This window comes from Marmota marmota, unplaced genomic scaffold (genome assembly GCF_001458135.2).
Source record: "Marmota marmota marmota unplaced genomic scaffold, marMar, whole genome shotgun sequence".
Classification (NCBI taxonomy): Eukaryota; Metazoa; Chordata; class Mammalia; order Rodentia; family Sciuridae; genus Marmota; species Marmota marmota.
The window spans coordinates 53,835,067-53,862,478 of NW_026000229.1; the positions used below are offsets into that span (position 1 = coordinate 53,835,067).

A 27,412-nucleotide genomic window follows, 5' to 3' on the forward strand; every position below is an offset into this window, starting at 1 on the left:
CTGTTCTTAGTTGCTCTCCTTATATCAAAGAAGACATTTGGCATTTGTTTTTTAGGGATTGGCTAGCTTCACTTAGCATAATCTGCTCTAGTGCCATCCATTTCCCTGCAAATTCCATGATTTTGTCATTTTTTAGTGCAGAGTAATACTCCATTGTGTATAAATGCCACATTTAAAATTTTTTTTTATTTTTTAAATTAAAATATGTATTTTTTATTATTAGTTGTTCAAAACATTACAAAGCTCTTGACATATCATATTTCATACATTTGATTCAAGCAGATTATAAACTCCCATTTTTACCCTATATACATACTGCAGATTCACATCAGTTACACATCCACTTTTTTACCTACTGCCATACTAGTGTCTTGTTGTATTCTGCTGCCTTTCCTATCCTCTACTATCCCGCCTCCCCTCCCCTCCCCTCCCATCTTTTCTCCCTACCNGTTATTGTTTAATTTTTTGAGTTCTTTGTATACTCTGGATATTAGGGCTCTATCTGAAGTGTGAGGAGTAAAAATTTGTTCCCAGGATGTAGGCTCCCTATTTACCTCTCTTATTGTTTCTCTTGCTGAGAAAAAACTTTTTAGTTTAAGTAAGTACCATTTGTTGATTCTTGTTATTAACTCTTGTGCTGTGGGTGTCCTATTAAGGAATTTGGAGCCCGATGTGTGTGTGGTAAAAATTTGCACCCATACTGTAGGCTCTCTATTCACCTCATTGATTGTTTCTTTTGCTGAGAAGAAGCTTTTTAGTTTCAATCCATCCCATTTATTGATTCTTAATTTTATTTCTTGCACTTTAGGAATTTTGTTAAGAAAGTCAGAGCCTAATCCAACATGATGAAGATTTGGGCCTACTTTTTCTTCTTTTAGGTGCAAGGACTCTGGTCTAATTCCTAGGTGCTCTCTCCTAGGTACTCTCTCCTAGGTGCTGAAGCACACTGGTTTTCCCACTATCTCTTGTTTTGTTCTTCCTCTCTTCCTTCTTTTCTCTGCTTTCTTTAACATCTCCTCTCTTTACCTTGATACACCTTGAGTTGAGTTTTGTGCATGTAGAGAGATACGGGTTTAATTTCATTTTGCTACATATGGATTTCCAGTTTTCCCAGAACCATTTGTTAAAGAGGCTATCTTTTCTCCAATGTGTGTTTTGGGCGCCTTTGTCTACTATGAGATAACTGTATTTATGTGGGTTGTCTCTGTGTCCTCTATTCTTTATCACTGGTCTACATGTCTGTTTTTGTTTGCCCAACACCATGCCATGTTTGTTACTGTAGTATACTTTAAGGTCTGGTATTGTGATGCCTCCTGCTTCACTCTTCTTGCTAAGTATTACTTTGGCTATTCTGGGTCTCTTATTTTTCTAAATGAATTTTATGATTGCCTTTTCTATTTCTATAGGTGTGATGTTGCGATTTTAATTGGTATTACATTAAATCTGTATAGCACTTTTGGTAGTACCACCATTTTGACAACATTAAATCTGCCTATCCAAGAGCATGGAAGATCTTTCCATCTTCTAAGGTCTTCTTCAATTGCTTTCTTTAGTGTTCTGTAGTTTTCCTTGCGGAGGTCTTTCACCTCTTTTGTTAAATTGATTCCCAAGTGTTTTGTGTTTTGTTTTGTTTTTGTTTTTGTTTTGAGGCTCTTGTGAATGGGGTGGTTGCCGCAGTCTGGCTGGGCACAAAATCACAAGCCACTCAAGCAGGAACAAACTTTATTTTTGAAACTGCCGCCAATGCCCCGTAAGCTCCTGGGAAGATTGCCCACTGACCCACGCGGTGTTCTCCCGGACCCCATCAGGAAGTCCCTCCTCCGGAATTCCCTCCTACCGCACTTCCCCAACCAAGGGGAACTCTCCAGGAGTCCCGTAGCAGGCTGAAGTGGACAGCAGGAGTCCAATATCCATATGAATGCAGATCTTAACAATCATATCATATCAATGGCTTGCTGGCGTCACCTTTCAACCAAAAATGCCATGCATCATATTACTTGGCTGTGGCTCTTAGCAGGTGGTTTTCCTAGTTTCTATTCCTGAGGATTCATCAGTGATGTATAGAAATGCATTTGATTTTTGAGTATTGATTTTATATCCTGTTACTTTGCTGAATCATTTATTAAATCTAGAAGTTTTATGCTAAAATTTTTTGGATGCTGTAAGTATAGAATCATGTCATTGGCAAATCATGATAGTTTGTTTTTTCATATTAAAATTCCTTTAATTTCTTTGGTCTGTCTAATTGCTCTGTCTAGAGTTTCAAGGACTATGTTAAATAAAAGTGGTGAAACAGGGCATCTCTACCTTGTTCCAGTTTTTAGAGGGAATGCTTCCAGTTTTTTTTCCATTTAGAATGATATTGGCCTTGGGTTTAGGATGTATGGTTTTACAATGTTGAAGTGTGTTCCTACTATTCCTAGTTTTTCTAGTGTTTTGAACATGAAATGGTGCTGTATTTTGTCAAATTTCTATGTATCTATTAATATGATTTTAATTTTTGAGTCTATTGATGTGGTAAATTATGTTTATTGACTTCTACATGTTGAATCAACCTTGCATCCCTGGGATGAACCCCACTTGATCATGGTGCACTAGCTTTTCAATAAGTTTTGTATGTGATTTGCCAGAATTTTATTGAGAATGTTTGCATCTATGTTCATCAGGGATATTGGTCTGAAGTTTTCTTTCCTTGATGAGTCTTTGTCTGGTTTTGATATTATGGTGATACTAGCTTTGTAGAATGAGTTTGGAAGGGTTCCCTTCCTTTCTATTTCATGGAATAATTTGAGGAGTATTAGTATTAATTCTTGTCTGAAGGTCTTGTAGAACTTGGCTGAGAATCCATCTGGTCCCGGGTTTTTCTTGATTGGTAGGCTTTTGATGGCATCTTCTATTTCCTTGCTTGAAACTAATCTGTTTAAAAATGTATGCCCTCCTTATTCAGTTTGGGCCGATCCTATGCCTCTAGAAATTTGTTGATGTCTTTGGGATTTTCTATTTTATTGGAGTATAGATTTTCAAAATAGTTTCTAATTATCTTCTGTATGGAATTATATTTTTAAAAAATCTTTTACACACATTAGGTTGTGAGGGAGCAAAGAAGCATGTGTTTCATCCATCACATTTAACTAAAAGCCACAGCACTGTGCTCTGTGTGACCTGAGCCTATACAGGCTGTCTGTAAGTGGAGCACTGGGAGGTGCTCTCTTCTAAGTGCTGAAGCACATTGGTTTCCACTCTTTCTTGTTTTGTTCTCCTCTCTTCCTTTTCTCTGTTTTCTTTAACATCTCCTCTCTTTACCTTAAGAGATTCAATACTTGCAATGTATTGGTCACATTTAAACTCAGAGACTTTCTCATGTCCCACACCCACTACAAAATGGGATAGGAGGAAAAGTTGTGCAAGTAGAAATCTGGAAATAAAATACCTATATATTGTGAGTCTGGTTAAAAGTAATAAAGGGCCAGGAAAACCTACACTAAGTTGTAAATGAAAATCTGGAAAGAAGTGGAAAGTCAACTGAGAAATGGGAAGGGGACTGATTATCTAGGTCCTTCTTATTAGAGTTGTAAAAACCTCTCTTGGCAGTAATCACTATTCATTTTTGAATGTTTGTTTATTTTTACATTGGAACATATTGGGCTTCCTCCTTAATGTTCCATTTTGACATTTTAAATTTTAATTCCTGCCCCCATGTTCATTTTTGCTACCTGGTCATTCCCACTCCCACCCCAGTGGATGCTTTTTGCTCCCATTCCAGTTTTTTTCTGTAACTTTTGATTCTGGCCTGCTGATTAACATGACTCTTCTCTCATCATCTATAAAACATAGGCTCTGGAAGTGGTTCCTGCTTAAAGACCTGCACAGACTCCCTAGATATCGATTCTCTTCTCCCCAAATGCAACACAAGAGGCAAAACTCTGGGATGATTCTGGACCTTGGGTTCAGGATTAGATGATCACACTTAATTCTTGTGGAGAAAATGATTTTTTTTTATATCAAACACACATGTGATTATGCTATGTAATAGAATGCAAAATATGCATGCTTGCAGACATTGTTCACATCTTCTACTAAGCTCCCAGATCAAGACAATTTTCACCTATCTTTACCTTAGGTGTAGGTTAGTGAAAAACACACACACACATTTACCACATTTACACTGATAAATGTAAAGTCATAGCTAGAAATAATATATAATTTGCAAATTCAGATTAAGAAACAAAAAAAATTTCTCCATGTGGTAGCTGATATAGGAGCTAGTTCTACCTTTATAAGTATGGAAAGAAACAATATAATACAGTGAATGGCTAATTATTAATTTTAAATAGTCTTTAGAAGAGAAAGAAAACATTTGACAGTAGAAATAATAAGGTTGTGATGTGAAGGCATGGAGAAGCGTTAATTAGTAGATTTGGGGAAAATTAGAAAAGAGAGAGTAAAAGGAAGTGGAAAAAGTTGGATGGATTTCACCATGACTTCTCTGGATTGAAAGGGAACCTGGGATGGAAATTAATTACCAAATACTTCATGTGTACCTGTAAAAATATTATAGAGCTCTTCTAACTTTTTATATTTGATTTCATACTCTTCTTCTGCTTCCTGAAGTTGTGGAATATATTCAATTAGTTCTTCTTGTTTCTCTTTGTGAATTTGTACTTCGTGAACATATAATTCCTTTAAAGAAAATAAAGCTGGTTGAGAAGTGTGATTTTGGAGAATTTACCAACAATTTAGAATTCTGTTTTCTAACCTGAGGTTCCCAGAACAGTATCTGATATAGTAGGTAGTCAATAAATATTTGTATTCTCACCACTGACTCCTTCCGCAATCTAGTTAAGGATATTACATTTAGTTGCCTCTCCAAAGATCCTTCAGTTATTAATCTTTACTGATACATTTCTATTGCTATGTTATGCACAACAAAAAATATAATTGAGAAAAAATTTCCCTTGGTTGATCATATTTCATGAAAAAAGGGCATCACAATAATAAACAAAGTCTAAGGAATGTGCATGTAAGTAAAATTTGGGAAGAGGATTAGAAATAATTGGATATAATATTGCAACAAATAGAAAAAAGTACCCAAAGCAAAACATAAAGATGCCTGCTTACTTAATCAAAAGTTTTATTTAGTTTCAAATGCATTAACAGTTGGGTTTCTTTTAGCAAATCAGAGAGGGTGGGTATTTGGACATCCTTTTGATGGAGAAGCTTGGCTGCACTTTAACTAATACATTGATATGCTGATCTGTTATGTCTCCTCCCAAATTGCCATGAGAATCCTTATGAATAAATGGAGAAAGATGAAAATGCATATAAGAAAATAAAACAAACATCATAATTTAAGAATAATGTGGAAGTGGGAATCAATTTCTCCAAACTGCAATATTGAGCAGGTAAAGAAACTCAATCTACCATTTATACTACATTCTCTATATGTTAGTGTATTCATTCATTCCCATCCCATCACTCGGCTTGGGTTGCCAATGCTGCCCTGACAAGAAACCAGGTTGATTTAATGCCTTGAGTGATGGTGTGGGGTCCTAAGTGCAGTGCGTTTAAGATAAGTTAAGTTGTTGCTCGTCTATGGGCTCAGGTTGTTGGAGTAGGGCCGCCAATCAAGTCCACACCTTCTTCAATTCCTTCCTCAGTATGTCTGATTTCTCAGCCACATGCATATTTAGTTCAGTGATGATGAGCTCCAGCTTCTGATGAGTTCCAATCTCAAGAAGTTGGAGGCATGGAAGAGAGAGAAAAAAAAAACAAAAACATGCAGTCTCCTGTCCAAGCTCATGGGTTCCAACGCATTCTGCAAGTCTCAGTTTGTCTTGCTCCTCAAGTGCCTGTCCTGCTGACTTCAGGCTTGAGTACCCAGGTGTAAAGCTGACAGCCTGTGGAAATTCTGTAGCCAGCAAACTTTATTGCAGAAGATCAAATCCTATAATAAATCACTTATCTGGAGGCTCTGCTTCTCTGATCAGACCCTGTCTGATGTGTGGGACCCAGTAGATCCAATGGTACTCAGCAAGGCAGGCAAGATCACAATATGCACATAACTGGTGAAGGTTCTGACAGAATTAACGTGGAGGCCCCTGGCCTATGGAAGAGTCAGTCACCACACTGCCTGGGAAACACTACCTCTAAATTTATATAAGTTTATATTACAACCAAGCAATTAATGTTCAGGACTGGTTTCCTTAGAACTTACGGATCAGAGACCAATAGAGTAGGAGGACTTCTTGCTCTTAAACCTAGTGGTTTTGCTTTCCTTCCTTGTGACTTTAGGCTCTGTTGGTTTAGAGAGGTTACTGCTGAAGAGAAGAATGATCCCATTAAAGGCAAGGGAACCAATAATGATTCCATAAATCGAACTCTGAGATTACTTTCTTTCCATTTGGGGCTTTTAATGCCACTGGACCAAAGACAGAAATGGTATTACATTGCATCCAAGGTTACTGATGTTGATTGTCAAGGGAAATATGTGTGCTATATAGTAATGGCACAAAAGCTGTCATCAGTCCTTGCCTTGCGTAAATGAGGCATGAAAGGACACAGCCCTGTAGTGGAACATGGTCTGGCAGAGTGCAAGCTGGAGGTATCTTTATAGTAGTTTTGCAGTTGATTGTCTTGTTTTTTGTAACCTGCCAATATTTCCACTTGCAAAGTCTTATACTTCTCTTTTACTTATTTTGCCTAATTGCATTGTGTAAACTTGAGTACAATATTAAATAAGGTCCTTATTCCTTATTTGTGTTTCTATGGGAATTTTCTCCACTGTTTTACTATTAAGTATGGTGGTAAATTCTTAGCATTTATCATCAAAAAATATGGCAGGTCTTGAGGTATAGCTCAGTAGTAGAGCTTAGCATGTATATGTTCAACCCCCAGCACCAAAACCAAAACAAACAAACAAACAAACAAAAATCTGAAATACAGACAGCTTCTTATCATCTCTTCTGTAACCTTTTTTTAAGCTACCTTTGTTTCTCACTTGGGTTACTGCTTAACTTCCCAGTTGGTCTTCCTACATCCACTTTTGCTTTCCTAAATTCTACTTAATTTGGCAGCTAGAGAGAAGCTATTTTTTTTAAAGTTGTAATATTTTAACCCTCTACTCAGTACCTTCCAGTGACTTCCCAGCTCAGCAAAGCAAAGGATAAAGATCTTGCAAAGGCCTATAGGGACGTGGCAGATAGGGGCTGCTCCACCTGGATCCTCCCTCAAGGGATGAATCCCTGCTCTGTTGTGAGAAGTGTGGTTAACTGACACCTCCAGTGCTTGGCTTCTTCACCTCACCTCTCTAGCCAATGTCCTGCTCTTGCAGGTACAGCTCCCAATTGTGACCCAGCAAGAGGTTTTGTATGGTTTAGATCTGGACTGTCCTTCAAAGTCTCATGTGTTCAGAAGTGGGACTTTAAGGAATGATGGGATCATGAAGGCTCTGCCTTCACCAGTGGATTAACCCATTTATGGCTGAATGAACTACTGGGAGGAGGTCAACAACTTGTAGGCAGGTGGGACCTGTTCAGAGGAAGTGGGTCAAACGACAACGTGTCCTGGGAGGGTTTATCTCCCTCCTCTCTCTCTGCTTCCCTGATGCCATGAGCTGAGAAGTTTTCCTCCACCAGGCCCTTCCACCATGATATTCTGCCTCACCTTAGGTCCAGAGCAGTGGAACTTAATTACCATGGACTAAAACCTCTGAAACCACGAACAAAAATTAACTTTTCCTCCTCCAAGTTGTTTGATCGCAGCAACGAAAACCTGACTGATGCAGATGTCATGCAAGGGAGGGCTCTTCACCTGGGCAGTTCTCTATTGGAACCACTCTCCCTCTGTCAAGTTTGTCAGGTTACACAGATATTACTCCCTAATAAACCTTCACACTCCTGATTCTATTTAGCATCTGCTTCTGGCAGATGACTCCCCACCAGGTTGGCATTCCCCTCTGACTCAGAGATACCACCCCCTCATTATTCCTCAGATAGGACGGCCCTACCTCAGGGCCTCTGTGTTTCGCATGCCTTCAGCTAACAGCCATGTCCTGCGGATACCTGCCTGGCATGCTGCCTCATCCACCTCTAGGGTGGAGCTCTTCCCTGACTACCCTATTGGCAAAGGCAGACAGACTGGGCCCTGTTCCACTTCCTTGCTTAATTTTCTTTGAAGCATTAATCAGCATCCCCTATACACGTTCCATTTATCATTTATTTCCAGCCTCGTGTCACTAGAATTTGAGTTCCACAAGAGTAGAGCTCTTATCTATTTTTTTTAATACCCTGAAGAAAGACAGTCTCCCAGAATGTGTTGTAAGCAACAGAGGAATGCTTTCCACCCTGACTCTTCTTCCTTCTGTTTCTTCCACTTTACTACGACCGTGTAGTAATCTGAGCACTGGTTTCTTTCTTTTGTTTGTTCTCTGAGTGAAGCCAGTTTCCATTTTACTTCTTCTAACTTTCTGGTCATCATCTGCCAACATTTCTTCTCTGGGTTCCTATAGTTTCATATTGATGATCTGCCTTTGCCACCTCTATTAAGCTAATTAAAAAAAATCCACAGAGAAATGTGTGATCACAGTTTTCATCTGTTGCATGGTGCCAGTTTTCTGAAGTGCTACTCATTTGTTGGAAAGTTTTGTTCCCCTTTTCACTTGCTTTTCCCATATTATTTTTGAATGGAAGATGTGTCTTCTTTTGTTTTTTTGGATTACTTACATCAGAAAGAACTGACTACTGTTGGGCAAGTTATCTGAAAGGGTTTCCATATTGTGTGGCAGGATGGGGGTAGATGGGGTAAGCAGAATTGGAATAGAGTAAAATTCTAAACTTTGAATTTTAAGGGCTTTCGTACTACTTTGCTACATAATAAGAAACTGTTTTCTTCAAATAAAGTCCCTGTTTGATGTAACCAAAGCCTGGTCTTCCTCTTCAAACCTAATCAAGTTCAGGAAAACTTTTGGTAGGGATTCAGCTTGATTGCCCTGGTAAACAGGGCCAATTTTCTACATATATTTTCCCAGAATACTATAAATAAACAAAACCATTAGAATGGTACATGGAACTTCATGACCTATTAGATGCTGGTGTCTTCATTACCAGAGATAAACTAGCCTGAGATAAACTAGGTACATTCCAACTTGGATGAAAATCACTTTTATCCTGACCATTTTATATACCTTTCCTTCTGACCCAAATCATGGGAATCCTTTGGTCTTTTTGCCACCTAAGACTAGCTTCTGTCAGTAAGTCCCCAATAAATTGCACTCCATGGAACCTTGGATCTGTCTGCCTCTTTCTTCAGTCTCATAGCACCTTGGGGTCGATTCTCCTACTCTGTTGACTGGGTTTTCCAGAACATTCCTACTACCATTCTTGCCTTCTACCAGTGACTGCCTACCAGTGACTGCCTCTAAGAATCATGCCCTTACCTTTGAAGGTAGTATCATCTTGAAAAGATATGATTTTGTTGTGTTCTGCAGATCTGCAACCTCTGGATTCCTGGATACTTTCAATGCCTGTTCTACCTACGTCCCCCAGAATTCATGCCCTACTTCAATCCAGGTTGGCTTTTGGAAGTTTCTAAGTCATTGTGGTGACCTCTTTACTCTCCTCAGTTTCCCTGCCACCTTTCTTTCTTCAGGGCTCTGCCAGTATCCAGGGATGTTGCCAGCAGCTCTGCATTATTTGAAGTGTATGATTTTTTTTTAACCAGAAAAATATTTCTCATTTCTCTATTTCTATTTCTTTTTCAGGAAAAGAAGAAGAAAGATTCAGAGTAAAATTGTAGTCTTGTTCATACTGGAAGATTTATTTTACATTTAACTGATTAGAATAGCATGTAATAGTATCCCGCCCCCCACATCCGAAATTGTGAGATATAAAGTGAAAATTACCTCATATTTCTTTAACTCCAGAATTAACAGTTTTTCTTTTAAAGTAAATTCCTCCTCTTCCTCTTGTAATTCTGTTGAAAGTTTTTCGATCTGTACCACAAATTCATCGATTTCATTTCTTCTAACAAGGGTCTAATTACAGAAAATTGAAGACTTGTCATTTCTTCTGTGGTGGTCAGTCTTACATTTTTCAAACAGCCTTCCTCACATGAGACTTGCCTGTGATTTCAAGTTATATGATGCCTCAGTAACCCTCTAGAAATTAAGCTCTTCACCAAATGATATCTATAAAATGGCACCAGGATGGGAGGGGTGGGGGATGGTGTGTGGACAGAAGGCAAACCTGGGAGCTAATCAAGGATGTTCAGTCTCACATTTTAAGAGAGAGCTCCCTTAATAAGTTTCTGGTTACATGCTTCAAAAACAAGTTCTGGAGAGAATTGCTGCTCCATTTGCTAAATCCTTCTAGTTAATATGCAGGAAATGGAAACATTTCTGAAAAAAGTTAAATAATACACTATGATATAAGTAGAAGGAAAATACCTTTTAATAATATAAGGTTTAATCAAATATTGAAGGAGCATCACTGATATATACGTAAGGAACTACAGTAATTCTAAGCACCTCAGGTTCCCTTACCTCTTCAAGCAATTCAGTTCGTCTCTTTTCCGAATGTTCAATGTTTTCTATAGTTTGATTTATTTCATTCTTTATGTTAGTTACCCAACGATTATGTTTTTTTCTTAAACATAATATTTTCCACTGATTTAAAATACTAGGGATTAAAATAAAAATACTGATAATTAAATTGACCCAGCAGTTTACCAAAAAGAAGTAAGAATTCAAAGCAAAACAAGTCCTACTGTGATTTAACATCATCGCTCCTAGCATCAGTGATGTAGATTGCACATGAGAACCCATTGTCCCATCACCCCAGATATGAACTACCTTTAGAAACTTAAATAGCAGATAATTTAATTATATAATATGGAATAACAATAACAACAAGAATATGATTATATTATAATGTAATAATTATATTAATACAATACATACAAGCTCTAGATTTCCAACCAATTTTAATGTGCCGTACCAATTTTAAAATTAAAAACTTGCAGCTTGATGAGTTAACTGAAATAATAAGATAAAACATCAACTATCTCAATGCTCTCTCTGCAAGTTGCTTCCCAGTAAGAAGTCGTATCTGTGTATCCAATAAAACAGTGGACAATACATAATACACTATGACTGCTTGCCTCTTTGAGGTGGAAGATGAAATGTTTGCTTGCCTCTTTGAGGAAGAAGATGAAATGCTAAGGAGCAGGTAAAGAAAGAAAAATTGCTGGCAGAAATAGTAATGGAATTATCTAAACTACTCAAAGTACTAATAAGAGACATTAAGCTTCTGGATTCTCAAATTTTTCTCTCCACCACATCATAAAATAGGTACATATTTGAAGAATGGCAAAAATACACAACTGGAGTCTTATAAATAACATTGATAACAGTAACGACAATATTAATAGAACACAGCCAAGTAATAACAGGTACATTGACCTAAATATTTTACACAAATCATCTCATTGACATTTGTAACAGTGTTATAAAATGGGGACTACTACCATTCACACTTTACAAGGGTGAAAGTAAAGAGAATGTATTAAGTTACTAAGCCTTGGTCAGAGATAGTAGGGTACAGCAGCAAAGTAGTCCCTGTGCAGAGCCTGTAGTCTTAACCACTCTCTTTTGTTTCCCCTGGAATCACCTCCTACTGGTTCACACAGAATCCTGGATGAGCAACAGGCATTGCACAAATATTAGCACCTTTATTCTTTGCTGACTCCACTCCAATGAATTGAAAAACTTTTATTCTGTTCAACACCAAAAAAAATCAAGCTAAGAAACATCTAGATCTGAAAGAACTCATACACAATTTAGTTTAGGAAAATCATGTCCTTATTCTCTAGATAACACGCACCACTCACAACACAAATGATGACTTTTATTTATTTATTTTTACCATCTCTGAGTTTCTCTTTCCAGGTTTTCATTCAGTATTTTTATTTGCTTTCTATATGTTTCATGTATTGATCTAAAAACAAACAAATTTTATATTATTTCATTTATTGTAGCTGTTAGAATACAAAAGAAACTCTTTATGTATAATTATTATGGTCGATAAGTCTACAGTCTAGTTGGAAGACATAGCAAATTTTGTGAAGCAATGAAGGTCTTAGTGGCACAGTTATAGAAGACTAATTATTATTCTGGGTCAATGTAAACTGATCCTGCATGCACTGGGCAGATATTCAAGGACAGACAAGAGGTTCTGGGGAGGCAGTTGGGTAAGGGTCACTGGAGTTTAATGTTTAATAGAAGGAGGAATACAAGGTGAAGGATGTAATCATTTGCAAAGATGCAGAGAAAAGAAGCAAAAATGCAGGGCCCTGTCATGATACAAGGTAGGCTTGCTGCATACAGAAAACAGTCATAGGAGGTGTTAAGGTCAGCAAATCTTTCAGGAATTCTGGATTCTGTACTGAATTACTACACTGTAGAATTCAGAAAGCCAAGATAGATCCTTGAACTAGAAGAAAGTAGTAACCAAGGAGGGGATATTTTCTGTGATAGGATGGATAGAAATGTGGAAATTATAATTTGGGAAAAGAAATCTAGTTAAATTAAATACGGTACAGTCGATGAATACCATTTGTCTGGAGAACAGAATGAGGAACCATCACCTGTATGAATGACTTTTTTTCCTTTTTATTTTGAAATAGCTTCAAACTCAACATATTAGTGAAAAATACAGTACAAAGAATTCCCACGAACCTTTGCCAAATACTCCAAATGTTGCTGTTTGACCATATTTGTCTTATCATTCTTATAATTTTACATGGAAAAGGCAGATTTGCACTTAAAATTGTACAGATGTGTACAATCTAATTTCAGATATGCACAACACACATGCATATACATCAATACCTTAGAAAGCATGTATGTAAACTAGAAACTATGATTCTTTTTATGGAGAGATGGGAGAGATCAGGGTATAGCTTTAATTTTCTAAGTTACACATTTTTATATTTGAATTTTAAAATAAAGTATAAGCATTATTTTATTAAGAAAAAGTTAAAAGTGAAAGTGACTTAGAATGGCAGAAATGAATACCACAGGAGGTTGGTGTTGTGATAATGTTCACATTGTTTTCATGAGGCCCTCGACTGGTCTGTTCCTGTATCCAACTGCCTCTGTGAAATTCAGAGCTGGTCTGTACCTTCAATGAAAGGTTCAATGAGAAGATGGCAGAATAGAGAAGGTCACTTTCCTGGCTGCTCCATGGTGTGAAACCAAGAAAGCAAAGAGGCAGCTTCTCAGCAAGGTGGGTGAAAAAAGACAGGGGGCACTTTACTGGGATTTAATACTGGACATTCAAAGCAGATTGGGGACTCGGGAGGTTGGATATGATAAAATAAGAAAGAAATCCCCAATGCCCCACTGCTGTTACAACCACTAGAGGTTCCAGCCAGAGCTGTCCCTCTGTGAGCAAAGTGAAGGGAGAAAGGAATTAAAGGAACCTACATTTTTAGGATGCCTGAGTCACATCTGGGTATGAAGAGTTTAGAGATCAAAGGCACTGCCTGACTAAACTTGTGATGGCAAACCGGACCTGGTTGTAAAATGAAATTTCGAAAACATTATGGCAAGAAACCAATGCCTGGGGAAAGGGTCAGTTCCTCTATCATCCTTTCTTTAGGAAGCCTAATTAACCATGGGTCCTTACCTTTTGGATTGAAAATAACTGCCCTAGGAGTCTGACTACTCCCTCTTGAATGTAAACACCCCTGTGCCAGGCTTTCAAGGCTAGAGATTTAATAGATGCCTGTGAAAAGAGCCCTTTCTGTAAGCATACTTTATGTTAGAGACCCTACACAAGACCTTCAGCTATGTAGATTAGGGATTTGGGGTTCTTAAAGAGGAAAAAAGCCCCCATGATAGGATGAGTCTAAAATGAAGCCAAATAACCCATAAATGTGGTGAGAAACTGTGGATCAGGGCTCAGAATTTGGAGTTTATTCTCTTCTGGGCCCACTGGCATAAAATAAAGTTTGGAATTCTCCTCTCTGAGTGCTGCTTGTTGCTTCTTGATTGGTCTGTTTCCCACAAAAAAAAAAAAAAAAAGGCACGCTGCATAATATCCTTCTGCAGGAAAGAGGCTGCATCTGTCCTGGCTGTGTGTGGAGGTCAGAAGAAGGAACCATTTTGCAGCCACCATTCAGAGACTGGCAAATCAGCTGGGGACTTGATTCCTGGCTAACCTGATTTTGGCCCAAAATACAGGCCTGGCAAACCCACACTATATGACATGGAGTGTGCCTGAGAGAACAGGAGAAAATCAGATGTGAAGAGGGGTTTACACAGGGGACTACTAGTCATGAAGAGCCACCCAGCACTCCCCACTCCCCTCTCCCTCTAATTGGGATGCTCACAGGACTGGATGGGGGCAAGAGAGATTTGAGTTTGTACACTGAACCCAAGACCAGAAAACAGGGTCCACGGGTGACATAGTGAACTAAGAAATGGCTCCTCCACCACACAAATAGAATCCAGGGGAGATCAACAGGGTGCAGTCTTCCAGTGTGGACCAGCAATTGATGGGTCCTGGAGGTGCAATGATTTAAAATCTCCAGACCAAGTGGCATTCAGCAAATATACTGAGCCTACCTAAGCCTAAACCCTGCCTCCAGGAGTTCTGCCTATAGAATTAACTCTCTCATTCCAGCAACTCGACCCCGAAGGTAGAGTAGGCTGCATGCTCCAGATCACACCACCTAACACTGCTTAGAGGGGAAGCTAAAAATCTTTTGAACTCCAATGAGACAATTCTTTAACTTTTTATCATGATTTTTTTCCTTTTCTTTGTTTAATTGTGACCTTAATAGTTCATAGACATTTGTACATATTCATATTTTTTTCTCATTTCTAGCATTTTTGAAGCCAGTTATTTTTCATGGATAAATATTTTGAGGGATAGGATGTTTGGTTCATATATTTCAATTTTGTTTTATATTCTTCTATTTTCATTTTTAATTTAAAAATTTTATACTCTCTATATTTTTCTCTTACTATCTGTTTCCCTTGATTTTCTCTTTTCTTCTGCTAACAGACAATCTCTATTGTTCTCTTTTATTCTGTATGTTTTTACTTCTATCTTCTCTCCTCCTCCCTTATAATCATCACATCCTACATCACTTCTGTTCTCTCCCTGTCCACCATTCAAAATTGTAAAACAATTTCCAAATTCATTGTTTTTATTGTAGGCTATAATTGATCATATCATTTCTGTTTATTGTGACAATTAACATTGTAGATCTCATAGCAGGAACTATTCGGTTTGATGCTGTACATTGTTTGCATTGGTTGTTGTTATTTGTCTCTCCCTAAATGGTTAGGTACTGGTAACCTTCAGGGATACTATAAGTCCACAGGGTAGAATCTATATTGTCTCAGATCCATAATGTCAGATGGGTAGACACACAACAAATATAAAAAAGCAAGGGAAGAGATCATCCAAAACAATTCAAGATACTTCAATAACAGAATCCATTGACACCACAGTTGAAGAAAAAGAGAAAGAGTTTAGAATATACATAATTAGACTGATCTGCAAGGTAAAGTATGATATAAAAAATGAAATAAGAGAGAAAATACAGGAAGTGAGAGATCATTTCAATAGAGATATATATTCTGAAAAAAAATCAAGCAGAAATCCTTAAAATGAAGGAATCAATAAACCAAATTAAGAATTCAATGGAAAGCATCACCAACAGACTAGACCACTTGGAAGACAGCATTTCTGGCAATGAAGACAAAGTATATAATCTTGAAAACAAAGTTGACCATGAAGAAAAGATGTTAAGAGACCATTAATAGAATTTCCAAGAAATATGGGATAACATTAAAAGATAAAATTTAAGATTTATTGGGATATATGCAGGCCCAGAGATACAAACCAAACGATTGCATAATCTTTTCAATGGAATGATATCAGAAGAATTTTCAAACCTAAAGAAAGAAATGGAAAAATAAAATATAGGAGCTTACAGGACCTTAACTATACAAAATTACAACAGACCCACATCAAGTCACATTATTATGAAAATGGCTAACCCTACAGAACAAGGATAGAATTTTAAAAGCTGCCAGAGAAAAAAGACAGGTCACATTCAGAGGGAGACGAATCCAGGTCTCATCTTCTTTTCTTAACTCAGACCTTCAAAGCTAGGAGGTCTTGGAATAATATATACCAAGCTCAGAAAGAAAATTAATGCCAGCCAAGAATACTAAAACCAGCAAAATTAAACTTCAGAATTGATGATGAAATAAAAACCTTCCATGATAAACAAAAGTTAAAAAGAAGTCACAACCAAAAAGCCTGCACTACAAAATGTATTTAGTAAAATATTTCATGAAGAAGAAATGAAAATTAAAACTGAAAACCAATAAAGGAGTGAACTGCACTATAAGGATAGTGAAGCAAAGGAGAAACAAATTCAAATTAAAAACCAGAAATAAATCAAAATGACAGGGAATAAAAATAATTTCTTAATATCATTTAATGGACTGGGGTTGTAGCTCAGTAGTATAGTGCTTGCCCCACATGTGTGAGGAACTGGGTTCAATTCTCAGCACCACATATAAATAAATGAATAAAATAAAGGTCCATCAACAACTAAAAAAAAATTTTAAAAATAATAATATCATTTAATGTAAATGGCCTAAACTCATCAAACAAAAGACATAGAGTGGAAAATTGAATTAAAAAACAAGGTATAACAATATGCTATCTCCAAGAGACTCATACATACGCAAAGACATCCTCAGACTAAAGATAAAATGATGGGGAAAAAAAACCATATCGTTTACATAGATCTTATAAGCAAGCAGGGGTGTCCATCAGATAAAGTGGACTTCAAGCCAAAGTTAATAAGGAGGGACAAAGAAGGACATTTCATACTGCTTAAGGGAATTATACATCAGAATGACATAAGAATCAAATATTTATGCCCCAAACAATAGAGAATCCATGTATGTAAAACAAACTGTTCTCAATTTCAAGAACCAAATAGACCACAACATAATAATACTGGGTGACTTTATAATACCTATCTCACCACTAGATAGAACCTTCAAACATAATATAAATGAAGAGGATATAGAACTAAAAAATACAATTAATAATTGAGACATAACAGACAGATATAGAATACTTCATCCATCAATGACCTTCTTCTCAGCACACATGGATCCTTCTCTAAAATAGACCATATTGTAGGCCACAAAGCAACTCTTATAAATATAAAAAAAAGAAAAAAATATCTTGCATTCTATCAGATCATAATGGATTGAAATTAGAAACCAATGATAAAATTTAAAAAGAAGCTACTCTAACACCTAGATATGAAATAATATGCTACTCAATGACCAATAGATAGCAGAAGAAATCAGGGAATAAATTTTAAAAATACATAGAGATAAATGAGAAAATGACACAACATATAAAAATCTCTGGGACTAAGAGGAAAGTTCATTGCATTGAACTCATTCATCAAAAGAATAGAAATACGCCAAACAAATAACATTACATCTCAAAAGTCCTAGAAAAAGACAGGACATAATTAAAATGAGAGCTGAAATCAATGAGATTGAAACAATTAAAAAAATTTACAAAACAAAAAAATTGGTTCTTTGAAAAAATAAATTGATAAACCCTTAGCTAAGCTAACAAAGAGAAAGAAAACCCAAACTACTAAAATTCATGATAAAACAGGAAATATCATGACAGATACTACTGAAGTACAGATGATAATCAAGAAACTATTTTGAAAATTTATACTTCAATAAAATAGAAAATCTTGAAGACATCAACAAATTTCTGAAGACACATGACTTACACAAATTGAATCAGAAGGACATACACAATTTAAACAGATCAATTTCAAACAATGAAATTGAAGATATCATCAAAAGCCTACCAAAAAGAAAAGCCCATCCCAGGACCAGATGGATTTCCAGACAAGTTCTACCAGACCTGGAAAGAAGAACTAACATCAATAATGTTTAAAATACTCCATAAAATAGAAAAAGAAGGAACTCTTTCCAACTCATTCTATGAAGCTACTACCACCCTGATATTAAAACCAGACAAAGAAACATCAAGGAAAGAAAACTTCAGACCAATATCCCTGATGAACATAGATGCAAAGATTCTCAATAAAATTCTGGAAAATTGCATACAAAAGCATCTTGAAAAGATAGCACACCACAATCAAGTGGGGTTCATCTCAGAGATGCAAGGTTTGTTCAACATACAGAAATCAATAATTGTAATTCATCACATCAATAGACTTAAAGACAAGAATCATATGGTGATCTCGATAGATGCAGAAAAAGTATTTGACAAAACATTGCATCCATTCATGTTCAAAACACTAGAAAAATTAAGGATAACAGGAATATACCACAACAAGGTAAAAGCTATCAATGTTAAACCCAAAGCCAACATCATTCTAAGTGGAGAAAAATTCAAAATTTTCCCTTTAAAAACTGGAACAAGACAAGGATGCCCTGTTTCACGACTTCTATTCAACACAGCCCTTGAAACTCTAGCCAAAGCAATTAGACAGAAGAAAGAAATGAAAGGAACACTAATAGGAAAAGAAGAACTCAAACTACCCCTATTTGCTGATGACATGATTCTATATTTAGAAGAACCAAAAAATTCCACTAGAAAACTTCTATAACTTATAAAGTAGCTAGGATATAAAATTAACACCAATAAATCAATTGCATTCCTATATATCTGTGATGAACCAAATGAAAGAGAGAAATAAGAAAAACTATCCCTTTCACAATAGCCTCAAAAAATTTTTTGGGAATCAATCTAACAAAAGAGGCTTAAGACCTCTACAGTGAAAACTACCAAACACTAAAGATAAAAATTGAAAAAGACCTTAGAAGATGGAAAGATCTCCTGTGCTCTTGGATAGGCAGAATTAATATTGTCAATATGACCATACTACTAAAAGCACTATACAGATTTAATGAAATTTCTATTAAAAGTCCAATGACATACTTCATAGAAATAGAAAAAGCAGTCATGAGATTCATTTAGAAAAATAAGAGATCCAGAATATCCAAAGCAATCTAAGGATTGCAGGAGGCATCACAATACCAGGTCTTAAATTATACTTCAGAGCTTTAGTAACAAAAATGGCATGGTTTTGGCACCAAAACAGACATAAAGACCAATGGTACAGAATAGAAGACACAGAGGTAAACCCACATAAATACAGATATCTCATACTAGACAAAGTGCCATAAACATACATTGGAGAAAATATAGTCTCTTTTACATATAATGGGGAAACTGGAATCCATATGTATCAAAATGAAATTAAGCCCCACATCTCACACCATGCACAAACTCAACTAAAAGTAGATCAAGGACCTATGTATTAGAGCAGAGACCCTGCACCTACTAGAAGTAAATGTAGGCCCAACTTTCCATCATGTAGGCTTGGGAACTGAATTCTTCAACAGACTTCCTAAAGCACAAGAAGTAAAATCAAGAATCAATGAGTAGAATTTTATCAAACTAAAAAGCTTCTTCACAGCAAAGGAAACAATCAAGAATGTGCAGAGAGAACCTACGGAATGGGAGAAAATCTTTGCCACCTGCACCCCAGATAGAGCATTAATCTCCAGGATATATAAAGAACTCAAAAAATTAACACCCAAAAAACAAATAACCCAATCAATATATGGGCAAAAGAACTGAACAGGCACTTCAAGAAGAAATACAATCGATTGACAAATATATGAAAAAATGTTCAATTTTCTAGCAATTAGAAAAATGCAAATTAAAACTACACTGAGATTTCACCTCACTCTGGTCAGAATGGCAATTATCAAGAATACAAGCAACAATACATGTTGATAAGGATGTGGGGAAAAAGGTACACTCAAACATTGCTGGTGGGACTGCAAATTGATGCAACCCCTCTGGAAAGCAGTGTAGAGACTCCTCAGAAAACATGGAATGAAACCACCATTTTAACCCAGTTATACCACTTCTTGGTATATACCCAAAGGACTTAAAGTCAGCATACTATAGTGATACAGCCACATCAATGTTTATAGCAGCTCATTCACAATAACTACGCTATGGAACCAACCTAGGTACCCTTCAACAGATGAATGGATAAAGAAAATGTGGTACATATACACAATGGAATATTACTCAGCCATAAAACAGAATTAAATTTGGAATTTACCAGTAAATGGATGGAACTGGAAACTATCATGCTAAGTGAAATAAGCCAGTCCCCAAAAAGTAAAGTCCCAATGTTCTCTTTGATGTGCAAATGCTAACACACAATTATGGGGGGAAAGGGAAGAACAGAAGTTCATTGGATTAGAGTAAAGGGAATGAAGGGAAGAGAGAGGGACAGGAAACGGAAAGATAGTAGAATAAATCAGACATAACTTTTCTATGTTCATATATGAATATATGAGCAATATAACTCCAGATCATATAAAATCACAAGAATTAGAAGTTATACTCCATGTATGTATAATATGTCAAAATATACTCTGTCATGTATATTTAAAAAGAACAAATTTAAAAATTCTAAAAGATTCAATGGCAATTACTTTCTTAGCTGTGAAACAGCTAATTATAAACTTACTTTTTTATAGTATATTAGAAATTAACATAGACTTATCGTTACCATTTATTAAGAAATAAATGCAAGATAAAAGTAAAGACTGAAAATTTCAAAGGCAAAATACTTACTGATAAAGCTTTTTAAGAGTAAGAAGTCCTTCTTCCATATGTTGGATGTCTATTTTTCTTTGTGACAGGAAGTTTTCTTTCTTAGTAGTGAAGGCCATTTGTTTGCGGTATCTACCATGAAAAAAGATAGCTTTGTTGAAGGTCTGAAATTATATATATATATATAGTGGGTACCTGAGATTGAATCCAGAGACTTGTACTTGATAGGCAAGAAAAAAATCATTTTTAATCCCCAAATACAGTTGTGTTGTTTAAGCAGCCTGGGCTAAGACAAAAAACCACGATGCTATCAAACTTTCTAGTTTCATGGCTATCACCAGCATGTTTGTGTTTCTAACAAACACACTTTGGATTGATGTGGGTGAGGTTTCTGCTTGAACAATACCAGCATTGTTCTAAGTATGCTGTGCAATGGGATGACATAAAATGATTGTGACAACTCTCTGTAGCTTAAATACTACAAAACAATGAGCATAAACTCACTTAAGTGGGTCTGGTCACTGTAAATACACTTCCATGAGATTTAACATTGAGTGTAGTAATGGACTCACGTAATTTCATGGTTGCAAGATTTTACTCTGCAATATTCTTGAAGAAAACACTGGGGAATGCTCACTACCTTCAACGCAATATATGAGGTCCCAAGCATAACAGCACTGAATAAGGAGAGTGACTGCCCTGATCTCCTGGTAGTCCAGTGGGACAAAAGAATTTATACCCAGTTGACTACAATGGCATCCGAGGAATGCTTCAGAAGGATCATTCTGGTGAAAAGGAGGCAGACAAGTTAGTGGTTGTAAGCCAGAAGATGGGGGGAACTTTTGAGAGGAAAGCCAAAACAGAGACTGAAAGAGGTAGAAAGAATAAAATTGGAGAGAAGTTTAGGCTACATTTAAGAAATATTTTAGAGGTGGCATTAACAAGACTTGGTGACCAAAAGGAGTCCAATAGGGGATTTCGTTGAATAATTTTCTAGTCTCTGGGGTTAGGTTGTGTCATCGACAATCTGAGAAAGGGAATACACATGTGGAGATAGCTTTTAACGAAGGTAGATAACATGATTTCTCTGGATAGTCTTATAGGGTAAGAGCATAATGATTCTTTAAAAAAAAGCATGTTTTAGAAATGGAAAAATGTGTTTTTTAAAATAGATTGATCTGATCCAAATAAGGAAAGCATTACGTAGCACTATAAGGGCAGATTAGAAGTGTGTTTATTTATTCCCAGGTTAAGAATAGTTCATTGTTGTCAATAGATTTTTAAAACTAAGATGAGCACTGCAAGACAAGCATCCCATAATTATGGCACACTGATTCACACGGGGCTTATAGGTAGAAACATACTCCTCATAGATGATCTGTTCATGCGTAAAAACGTTATGCTCCTCTCTGGAGACAATCTTATATTGTCTCATTAAATTATACAGTTTTGCTCGTAGCTCTTTGTTCTCTGTTTGAAACTGGTGCAGTTGTTCAGCCAGCTAGAGAAAAACAAAGGAATTGTATGAGAAGACTTGCTTCATGGTTCCTTGGAGGGGTTCCACATTAGATGAGCAATTCTCTAGAGTACTGAGTATATTGCTTAGCATGCAACAGATATTCCACAATTGTTGAATGATTTCTTTCTATAGCAAATAGGCAATTGAACCTTTGGGGGCCTCTTCTATAAATTATGTCAAAAGTATAGAAAGATAGAAAACATTGATGTAAAACCATAGGGTAAAAATCCACATTGAAATAGGAAATGATATTAATAAACTGTGATCATTCAGCCACATTTGTGTGTCCTTTTTATAGAATATTAACAATGCCAGGGAAAAGAAAACTTCCATAGAAATTCTTGCTCAAAATGGCTTTAACTAGATAAGATGCTTGCTTCTTGTGAAGTACAGTCAGCCACCTGAACCTGTGGGTTCTGCATTTGTGGATTCAATCAATTGCAGATGGAAAATATTTGGAAAAAATTTCCAGAAAATCCCCAAAAGACAAACTTGAATTTGTCATACACTGAGTACTGGGTAGAAGGAATCCACATGAGTGAAGTGATGGTAGGCATTGTATAAATGATTAAATATCATCTAGAGTTATTTTAAAGCGTATAAGAGGATGTTGATAGATTATATGCACATACTGTGTCATTTTATATAAAGGACTGGAGCATGCTCTGATTCTGGTATCTTCAAGGGTGTCTTGCAAACAATCCCCTGCAGATACCAATGTCTGACAATATTTCTATTGGAAGATCCCCCCCACTCCAAAAAAAAAAAAAAGTAGAACCCATCAGTGTTTTGCATGAAGTAAGAATCTTGTTCTTGGATTTCTATTGGATTGCTTCAAATATGGTAAGAAAGTTAGGTTTGGTAGGAATGGTGGGTAGTTAAAAATAACCTTCTGACTGAGGACCACTAAAATAGTTGGATGAGTGTTAGAGTCTGTAAACAAGTCAGGATGGCACCTGGCATTTTGCCAGGGGAATGTTAGAGTCTGTAAACAAGTCAGGATGGCGCCTGGTATTTTGCCAGGGGGAGTGGTTTGTGAGGTGGCGCCAGTGAGCCATTAAGTATGGAGATTCCTTATTGGTTGACTGCTGTATCTAGTTTATGCTAATTAAGATAAGCTGTGTGGAATGTATATATACCACTCCTGTCCTACAATAAACGGCTCCCACTCCTGCTGCATCAATGTACACAAGTTGTTCATCACCCCCCAGTTAGTTTGCTGCAGCCGGACTGCGGCAGATGAGAACAATCTCCTTGAAAGTACTAAGGAACAAATAAAGTAATGAGGAATGAGTATGTCTAACTCTTGGACAAAGGAATTAGGCTGACACTCAAAACTACTCCTGCCCTGAGGACATTTACCAATATGGAAGAAACCACTTGGAAACTGAGACTTGGCTTTCTTGCATGGTAAGGAGATAAATACCAACACAGACAGCTCATCCTGATGTTGAGTCTGGATTAACCTCTCACCACTGTGATTTGGGACTCCAAAGAGCTTCAGTAGGAAAATTTAAGGTGGATTAAGGTAGTATGGGACTAGTAACTCTTCACATATTTGACAAAAAGTGAATACATATTAGTTCCCAAGGAAGATATCATCATCTTAGGCTTTGAATTGTTTTTGTGAACATTTTAAAAAAAATACCATCTCTAGCATATAGTTTCTCACCAGCAATAAAAAGAAATAAGACAGCATGAACAAAATTTGTAGAAATAAGAGACTACAGGAAAAGCCTATAGACACACACAGACATTGATTATTAGAATTATCAAACCCTGAACTCTAAAAGTACTATGCTTATTATGTGCAAAGAAATACTAGGCATGTTTCAAAATTATGGCTGGAAATTAGAAACAGCAGAGTGAGATAGAATATTTGAACAGATACTAAATAATTACCAGTTGAAAAATACAATAATTAAAATTGGGAACTCAAATAAGACTCATCTTTCTAGAAAGCTGCAACATGGAGACAGAGGAGAAGGCAAGATAGAGGATACATGGATTAGTATAAATAATTGTATACATAGAATTAGAGGCTCAGAAGTAGAAGAGAGCGAATAGTACAAAAGAAATATTTGATAAATAAAGGGCTACAATTTTGCAGAACTTATGAGATATAGAAATTCACATATTTAAGAAACCAAATACATCCCAAGGAGGATAAATAAAAAGAAAAATTTGGACACATCATGGTAACCCAAACAATTAAGGCAAAGCAAACAAAGAAGACTTAAACTAGACATACACCACATTCATAAATTAGAAGCCTCAATATTGTAAAGATGTGAAATCCTTTTCAGATTTATTTATAGATTTAACACAATACTAATCAAAGTCCAAATGAATCTCTTGGAGGAACTTGACAAACTGAGAGAGATTCAAAGAACTAACAGTAGCTGAAGCTACCTTGAAGAACAAAGTTGAAGGAGTTGTATGACTAGCTATAAAGGTTTCTTTACTAATTAAGAAAATATTGTTCTCTGAGAGATAAACTAGTCCAAATAAACAGAACAGAAAGTCTAAAATCCACACAGATATTTATGATATATTTATACTTGATTTACATTGATAAATCAACACTTGATTTATGATGTTAGTGCAATGATAATGTAGCAGAGAAAAGATGACCTTTTTCTTTAAATGGTGGTGATTAAGTAGCCAATCTTAGAAATATGAATCTTGACCACTATCTCATAAAACACACACACACACACACACACACAAACTCCAAATGGCTTGCAGTCTTAAATGTGAAAGGCCTAGAAGATAATGGAAGAGAAACCCTTATGACACAGAACACAAAAAGCTTTGACCAAAAAGGAAAATATTGATAAACTGATGTTATCAATATTTAAAATGTTCAATATTAATAGATCACATTCATTAAAAGATATATCTATGCATAAATAATATGATGCACTTAAAAATTTATTCACAAAAGCCAAGTATGGAATTAACCTAAGTGTCCACCAATGGATGAACGAATAACCAAAAAACACAGTATATACACACAATGAAAAACTACTCAACCTTGAAAAAAGAATGGCAACCCACTGTTTGCAACAACTTGGATGAGGACATTATGTTAAGTAAAACAGTACAGGTTCAGAAAGATAAATGTTCTATGATCTCATTTATATGAGGAATCTAAAAAGTGCTAAACTCATATAATAGAGAGCAGAGTGCTGGTACACAGGGGCTGGTAGGGGAATAGCAGGGGATTGGGGAGTTGTTGGGGGAAAATTAAAGATATAACAGAGTTTAATTCCATCTTTGAATTCTATCTCAGCTTTTTTGCTGCTGTGACTCAAAGACCCAAAAAGAACAATTTTGAGGAAAAGTTTATTTGGAGGCTCATGGTTTCAGAGTTCTGAGTCCATAGACAGCAGGCTGCTTTCCTTGGGGCTCAAGGTGGGGCTGAACATCATGGTGGAAGAGTGTGGTGGATGGAGGCAGCTCACATGATGATCAGAAAGCAGAAAAAGAGAGACTCCACTTGCCAGATACAAAATATAAACTCCAAAGGCATGTCTCCCTGACCCACCACCTCTAGCCACAGCATACCAGCCCTCGGTTACCATTCAGTCAATCCCTATCAGGGGGTTAATTCACTGATTGGGTTAAGAGTCTCATAATCCAATCATTTCAAAACTAAGCCTTCTTGCATTGTCTCCCACATGAGCTTTTGGGGAACACCTCACATCTAAACCATAACATTGAACTTGCCTCCAATAACTCATGAGAATTATGAATGTCACTAAGAGCCTACAGTATCTATTTGAGTAGAAATACTAAGTGGGTCAGAGCCCTGCTTGTAACCATGGAATTTTTTTGAGGAATAAAGATTGAAAGGAAAACCCCTCTATTTGCCCCTTTGACCAGGTGAGCTTTTCCAGTTTAGGGGTCCTAGATTGTTTAGACAATCTTGAAGCCTGAAAAATATGGAACTATTGTCTGAAGGCTGTCTAACAACTCCTACAACAGGGAATAAGTGGAAAAAAGTCTTTTGATCATAAAACGAAAGACAACTTCAAAACCAACCAAGCAACCAACCAACCTTTACTGGTTTCTAGAATCCTTGCAACTGAAAGAATCAGAGAAGGGCTATCCCAGAGGAGACCCCTAGTTTTATGCTGATTTTTTCACAAAACCACAAATTGAAAAGTATTTAACTGGCACACATCATTCTTCTGGGAGAGTTCCTGTGATGTTCCTTCTGATCTGGGGCACGGATACAGGCCTTGGATGGAGAGAGATGCTTTTTAACACGGGGAGAAGAATTTGAATGTGTGATGGTCATGCATCCTAGAACAAGAGGTGGATGAAGAACTAGAAGTCAAAGAAAAGGCAGTGACAAACAAGGTTTTGTGCTTTGCAGTGGAATTCTTTCCCGTGACTACTGAAATTTCCAACGAAGATTGTAGTAGATCATGAAATCAGTGTTATTCAATTTGTTTTAGAATGTAGTAAAAAGAATGGATTTTACATCTAGCTGATTTGATGCAAAACATGATAGAGGATGCAGATAGAGGGTACTGACACTATAAAGCCTGATCTATGGTAATTAACTATGTGCATTTGGTTGTGGGGGTAGATTTCACACATTCATTTACCCTGAGGAACAAAAAGAATTTCAGTTATCTCTGGTGTGAGTGTATATTTGTGTATATACATAAATAAATGGGGTCATATAATACTCTTTTACAATGACTTCATAACTTGATAACATATTAGCAATATTCATACTTATTTAACTAAGCTCTTTTTGTTGGATTTTAATTAAATATTCCCTCCTCTTATTTCACTATCCTAATGAATGCTTCACGAAATATCTTGTGGCTGTCTTGGTTTACATTGTTGGCTATTTACTTATAAAATTTCTCTTAACCTAAGTTGAAAAAATGTCTAGAAAAATGTTAAACATTTCCAAAAAAACAATAAAAGGAAAAAAAAAAAGAAAAATAAAAAGAAAGAAGCAAAACAAAATAAACAAAAGCCTAGAGAATTCTCCTTAGGGAATTAAATCTGACTCAAGTACTTCCAAATAATACTAATATATTTAATTATTTTGTAGTTGTAGATGGACAGCATGCCTTTATTTTATTTGTTTATTTTTATGCAGTGCTAAGGATGGAACCCAGTGCCTCACACA

General features: G+C 36.3%; 1 protein-coding gene across 3 annotated transcripts in view; it reads right to left on the reverse strand.

The window, feature by feature from the left end:
- Ccdc175 (coiled-coil domain containing 175) overlaps positions 1–27,412 on the reverse strand; it is a 70,405-nt gene that overhangs the window by 18,954 nt on the left and 24,039 nt on the right. For 2 of the 3 annotated variants that reach the window (XM_048793523.1, XM_048793521.1), the window contains 6 exons: positions 22,100–22,236; positions 20,757–20,867; positions 11,919–11,990; positions 10,538–10,673; positions 9,899–10,030; positions 4,542–4,680 (listed from right to left, as the gene is read on the reverse strand). In XM_048793523.1, coding sequence (XP_048649480.1) covers positions 4,542–4,680; positions 9,899–10,030; positions 10,538–10,673; positions 11,919–11,990; positions 20,757–20,867; positions 22,100–22,236 — 727 coding nt within the window. The remainder of the gene's footprint in view (positions 1–4,541; positions 4,681–9,898; positions 10,031–10,537; positions 10,674–11,918; positions 11,991–20,756; positions 20,868–22,099; positions 22,237–27,412) is intronic. The other variant, XM_048793522.1, reaches the window with a different exon arrangement.